At 34.9% G+C, this 6,230-nt stretch overlaps 1 protein-coding gene across 1 annotated transcript; it reads right to left on the bottom strand.

Moving 5' to 3' along the window:
* Positions 1–1,458: 1,458 nt before the first annotated feature.
* Positions 1,459–4,673, bottom strand: LOC141692469 (xylan glycosyltransferase MUCI21). Its single transcript, XM_074497322.1, has 3 exons — positions 4,173–4,673; positions 4,020–4,091; positions 1,459–2,957 (listed from the first exon to the last, which is right to left on the bottom strand). Exons 1-3 carry the CDS (start codon positions 4,459–4,461, stop codon positions 1,642–1,644), a joined length of 1,677 nt encoding a protein of 558 aa, XP_074353423.1. The 5' UTR covers positions 4,462–4,673; the 3' UTR covers positions 1,459–1,641.
* Between the last annotated feature and the right edge of the window lie 1,557 nt (positions 4,674–6,230).

Raw genomic sequence — 6,230 nt, 5'->3', positions numbered from 1 at the left:
CTGCGATTACGGATGAGCCTTGGGCCTTTGCAGTGGGGCCTCATAGTTGGACATTCCTAAAGCTAGCGGAAGACGGATATTGAATGGGCTTCTACTGGACTTAGGAATAAGAAGTCTAAACCCATCAGACTTTTTGTTCTGCGAGAACTACGTTAGACTTGATCCCTATATAAAGGGTACGTAGGCACATTGAGAGGGTAAGAAGTTGAGAGCTGATAAGAGAGCCACCACTTACTCTGATCAATCTCAGCCTAAAACAACCACAATCAACCACACACCGCTTAAATTTCTGGCGAATAACCACCGTCACAGATCTTAGTTCCGGCGAGAAATCTCAATCTTTGTTGTTACCGGATTCCTCCGTCAACAACTAGTACCATTTTAACATTAACAAAAATCCAATTTGTTACTTCATTTTTCAGATTAGAGTATGGATTAAGTCAACAGTGGGCTAATTGTATATTGGCACTGCAGTTCAGAACATCATTAATCAACTATTGGTGGGCTTTGGATACCCTGTTTTTTTTTATAATTATAGTCCTGCAGCAATTAGCACACGAGTGAAATGTAAGGAATCACCATGTATTTTCGGTTTACTATACTATCTTAATTTTAAAGATGTGATTATTTTTATAAACCATAGGTTGCAGTTTAATCTTTTTTTAAAGTTAAGGATCTTTTTCCTCTCCATTGCATCTGATTCATATGTGTGGTTGGTTTCTTACAACCAAAATATTATTATTTGCAAATTAAAAGGTTGATTATTCAGAAGCGTATGTTCTATGATGTCAGAAATTGTATAGTAGTATTTAAACAGTTAATTATGATATTTAAAACATCATATATCACTTGACTATGCGGATGTTAAAATCAACGATCAAAATTATATATGACTTTCAATTGAGTGACCACATTGATATTTAACTCATTCTCAATTATAATGTTCGAGAGGCTAGATATGCATGCAGTCTCTAAAGTCTGAAGTTGCGTGGGACAGTGGGTTCTTGGGCAGGGCTGGTTCCACATTAAACATATGTCGTCAAAAATATGTTACAAGCCCTTTCAATCCTGCCTGTCAAATTCAAAAGTTTCAACAAAAATTTGGAACTAAAAAGCCCATCACCACTAGATTCTCAGACAACCAGCATAATGACCAGTAGCAATGACTTAACATATCACAAAATAAAGGCAGATCACTTCAAAACGCCTGGCAAATAGAAAGGTGATATGCATTGTATGCCAGACTCTTCATTAATTCATGGATTCTTGATAGCTGCTGCTTACTTTATTGAGTAAATAACTCTTCACTTAATATACTTGATAACATTGTTTAGATTAACTAATTCAGTCAATCAGTTAATTTGTTAATCAGTTAATTTACTTGATATCAGACATTCTTGATATGCTTGAGTCAATCAGTTAATTTGTTTACTTAACGACATTGTTTAGATTAACTGATGGACAACTTAATTACTTCACTGGAGCCTTTTCTTCTTTCCTTATGTCATACTACTAATATACAGGAGATTATATAACTGATTCTTACTAACATTCTTCCAATCTACACTTGTTTAAGAAATCAATTGAATGGGGTCTAGAATATGGACTAAAATGACATTTTTAACTTGTAAAGGCCAGGAACTACTGCAATGCGCGGCGATTATGCTTTCTCTTCTTGCCAACACAGAAGTAAGAGTAGGCTCGATTCAACCTTTTCCCAAATCTTACAAGATCTAACTGCACTTTCTGGCGATCAAGATAGATCTTCTTAGTGAATTCCCAACCTTTATTGTTTACACTATCAGGGTCGCTCAAAACAGGATCATTTTTGTCATAGTCCTCATACAATGAACTCTCTTTAGGAATAATTTCATAGCCTATGTACCTCAAACCAAGCTTCTTTGCAGGTTCCCCATAATAAGTCTCTGCAGCCCAGTTAGTTCCTAGAGGAACCACTTGAATAAACACAGAACCAGGCCTCATGAAAAGAAAATGAGTCATGGCTGCACCGTGAACCCCAATCATCACATCACTTGAATTCAGTGAGCGGTATATCTTTGCAAGTTCTGTAGAGGGATTCGGCTTTAGAACCTCCACAAAAAACCCGATTTGTTCAGCCATTTTCACCAATAAATCTTCGTTCATAATTGACCTTGATCCATTTCTTGACATTATGACCAACTTCGGTTTCTTTAACACATGCCTGCTCTTCCCTTTCTTTGAAATTGGGTTTGTCAACTTTTGTAAGGAAGGGAAGTTTTCTTTTATCAATTCAGCCTCTCGTTCCTCTTCTTGAATGATGTCTAATATTCTAGGACGATACGCTTCGTCCAATATGTTGCGAAAATCTCTAACAGATACATTTCCTTCCATTAACGAAGAATTCACCGTGAGCTCATCATGGATTTTAAGGCCAACAATAGCTTCTTGGAAACAATGCACTGTTTTGTCTCCACTATAATCAATAGGTGGATAATCAGAGAGGAGTGAAAGGATATCGGCATACTTGGTAATCCACCAGTCATGATACTCAAGAATAACAAACACAACCTTCCTGTTAAAATGTTGTGAAGTTATAAAAAGAGGCAATAACCCGTCATTAAACTCATGATACACGTTACCAGTGTAGCCTCCAGTTGAGAAGAAAACTGCAGGAACATCGTGTTTAACATCACACTGATGGTGAATACCAAAATTCTGTTTCTTGGAGATAAGGTGCAGCTCATCAATAGTTGCCATTGTACTCGCTTCCCATTTTCTAGTATAAGGTTTGATCTTTTCATGCTGTAGTTCGTCTTTGCCATCGATTGAGAGATCCGATAGACGGGTTGCGTAATCATTTGAATTGTTAGAGGGTGTGTAAAGAAGAACCGAAAAGGAAGAAGAGTGTGTTCTCACATCCCCTTTCATTATACAAACGTCAGTACGAATACTACCTCTTTCACAACAGATAGTCCCTGCACATTGTCACCAAAGTTCTATCAACAATTATGACACAGGGAAGTTATTTCACAACTGAATTATTTTTGAATTTTCTTGCAAATAATACACACAATTACATCTTAACTTTGCTATTTTTAAGTTTCAACTAAAACATATCATCTTGCATCTTGAGTATTAAATGATTGAGAAATAATGCTACCAAATATCTCAATATATATATACCAGAACTGTTACGTTGCTGGAATATTGCTGAATGATTGTTAGTGAAATAATGCAACAGATACATACAAATGAACAGCAGCTGTTATATTGACATTCAAGTGGACTAATGCAACAAATACAAAGCAAATAAAGACAGCACAATAAATTGATCAAGACTATATCAATTTACCAAGTCCCTACCAACTAAATGTTCCATATGACAAACTGTAACTTAACAACACAACCTTAGCAATAAGTTAAAGCAACTTACTGATATAACAAACTGCAAAGTAGACACAGTCAGCAATACAAATTAGACTACTGTTCCATTGATCCATCGAATTAAAGATCTAAACAAGAACTGTGTTTTAAATTTTAGTCGAAAATAGTAATGAACACGACAAGGATTTCGGTTATATCTACCATAACCTTATTACTGAAGAAGAAAACAACCACATGGGAAACACACAAATTGCAAAACTAATTAAAAAATTACATTGTAAAGTTACTTTCTTTTAAATATCTTTTCTGAACTTTTCCCTTTGTTCTAACCACCGATGAGCAAGACAATCTGATTTAAATTTCGGAGTAAATAAGGAATTGGATTAATTCACAAATACAGGATTCATGATTATGTATATGTGTATAGCATAAAAATGGCAGTTCATGGCAGCTGCCAAGATCCAATATGTGAAGTCCACTCACATGGTACAACGCAACTAATGCCCCATGTGTGAGCGAGGAGATTGTTATATCTTAAGTTATGATTGCTGAATCAATAAGTAGCTTAAAATGTGAGAAAAGTTGGCAAAAAGCAAGTTTTTCATTCAAGATAGACACAAGTAAAAATAATAATAAGAATGCTGAATAGTTACCGTTAGAGACAGAGGAACAAAGAGAAACACTTGCATCTGAAATAAGACCCTTATCTTCAGCTCCAGTTGAATCTACAAAAAACCACCATAAAAATCAGACAACAACAAAAAAAAACATAAAAATCTCATACAAAAGATTAAGAAAGCACTTACATAAGAGAGGAAACGTTGAGGGAAGAAAACAGAACTGAGGAGCAACAATGAGAGTACATGATAAAAGTGTAAGTAAAAGAAGATAAAACAGTTTTGGTCTTGTCCTCTTAATACTTATATTGAAATAATACTGATAATTATAGTATCCATTAACACCAGAGCCTCCACATAACAAACCAAGTGTTGAGTTATGTGAGCCTAAAAGCTTGTTATTTTCATTAACATCTTCATAAACAACTGTAGCTACTACTCCTTTCTTTAACTGCACATATCTCTCATAATGCACCATTGCTTGTACAATATGTATGTAGCTTTGTTAATGCAAATGTGTTTATATATTGTGTTGATGTTTAGGTGGGGTTGGGGAGTAGTAGGCTGCTCTGTTAGGTCTTGTGTGTGTCTGTGTGGGGATAAAAGAAAGAGAAGAGAATCAAAGAGCTGGCAATGAGAATGGCTGATCAGGATAGAGAGGCCTTTTTTCTTTTGTTATGAGGTTTAGAGTTTACTACTGCTTTACTTATATCCACATTTCAGTCAATATCAATTGGCTATTTGATCTTGATTCTTGATGGTATTATTAATTATTACAATTTATTTAATGAATTATTACAAACTAGTTGCAAGAACATAGACTTGTAGACCTCGTACTTGTTAGTATATGGTTTAGGGGGGGTTTCACGCGCTTACTCTTTGAGTGCCGTGCTCGTCTTAGCAAGGAAGCCAGCTCATGGAAATAGTAACAGCTACTTCTCCATTTGCTTATCGCAGCACAAAGCTGAAGCAGTAGTACTCTCTCCGTCCCTATTAAATATAAAAATTTCATTTATTAAAATACTCATAAATATAAATCCAACAAAATCACTTATAACTATATTTGATCTTATAGTTTATACGTAAATTAGTAGTCAATCGCTTACCATGAACAGGGTGAGAGAAATGTTTTTGGGACGTAAGAAGTACTAGATTAGTGCTCTTTATTTTACTAAATATAGTATTAGATTAGTTCTGAGATTAGTTCCTTTCGATAATATTGTCTAATTATAATTTACATTTTCAAAATCGACCAAGTAATAATAGAAAAATTATTGAATATATGATAAATATGTTAGAAAATTAGGATTTTAGAGCTTAATTGAATTATGTTCTTGATGTTAATCCTAAAATCTAATGATTCGAAAGTGTTCAATGATATTTGAACTTAAATTTTCATGTATGGTTTTAAGAATTTTCTTAATGAAATCCATATGAAGTGAGAGTTGAAGGTAGCTTGGAAAAGCTTGGAAAAATTTGAGAATGTTTGTCCCACATTGAAATAAATAAAGGGGGTTGTGTGCTTTATATGGTATTACCCACATGAGTAGTATACAACTACTAAGGTGTGTGATGGTCCATTGTGTTGTTGTGTGCTTCACGCGCGCCCCACCCCGCCACGCACCGGACCGGGTCGGGTCGGGTCGAAGGGCGATTTGGGCGAATGTCTCGGCGTCTCGCGTACGCGAGGCGACCTGGGCGAGGATTTTATTTATTTGAGAATTATTTTAATTCGAATTTATTTATCGGTGACTGGATTATTGGGCTGGGTTCTGAAATAGGCTAAGTAGTCTAAATATATTGAACCTACAAATAATCTGATCTGTAACAAGTTCTGATATAAGAATCAGAACTTAAGAACTGATGAATAAAATCAGAACTTAACAAGTTCTGATATCAGAATCAGAACTTAAGAACTGATGAATAAAATCAAATCAGAACTTAACTTAAGTTCTGATAATAATGTGGGTGTTAATGTGAAAAGCTGTTACAAATAATTTAAATTCAAAAGTTGTTCAGTTTTGATTTTTTCATTAATGAATTCAAAATCTGATCAGTTCTGATTTTTTCATTAATGGAGCAGTTTAATTCAGACATTAAGTGTGTGGACAGTTTCATTTTTTTTTCTCTCCTATAAATAGAGGCTAAACTGAATGAATAAAAGAGAACACACTACATTCTCATCTCTTCTCTTCAACCTCTCTGCATTTCTCTCCCACAAGTCCTGAAGTGCTGATATTTTCCGGC

Source organism: Apium graveolens, chromosome 10, assembly GCF_009905375.1.
Source record: "Apium graveolens cultivar Ventura chromosome 10, ASM990537v1, whole genome shotgun sequence".
NCBI lineage: Eukaryota > Viridiplantae > Streptophyta > Magnoliopsida > Apiales > Apiaceae > Apium > Apium graveolens.
Note: the sequence above shows the minus strand (reverse complement) of the source record. Positions and strands in the feature narration are given on the sequence as shown.

Excerpts from the sequence above, each read along its gene's own strand:
- LOC141692469 (XM_074497322.1), bottom strand. The coding sequence starts at position 4,461 with ATGGTGCATTATGAGAGATATGTGCAGTTAAAGAAAGGAGTAGTAGCT. Across the intron at positions 4,092-4,172 it reads CTCAACGTTTCCTCTCTTAT|ATTCAACTGGAGCTGAAGAT; the intron begins GTAAGTGCTTTC and ends GGTTTTTTGTAG. Across the intron at positions 2,958-4,019 it reads TTGTTCCTCTGTCTCTAACG|GGACTATCTGTTGTGAAAGA; the intron begins GTAACTATTCAG and ends GACAATGTGCAG.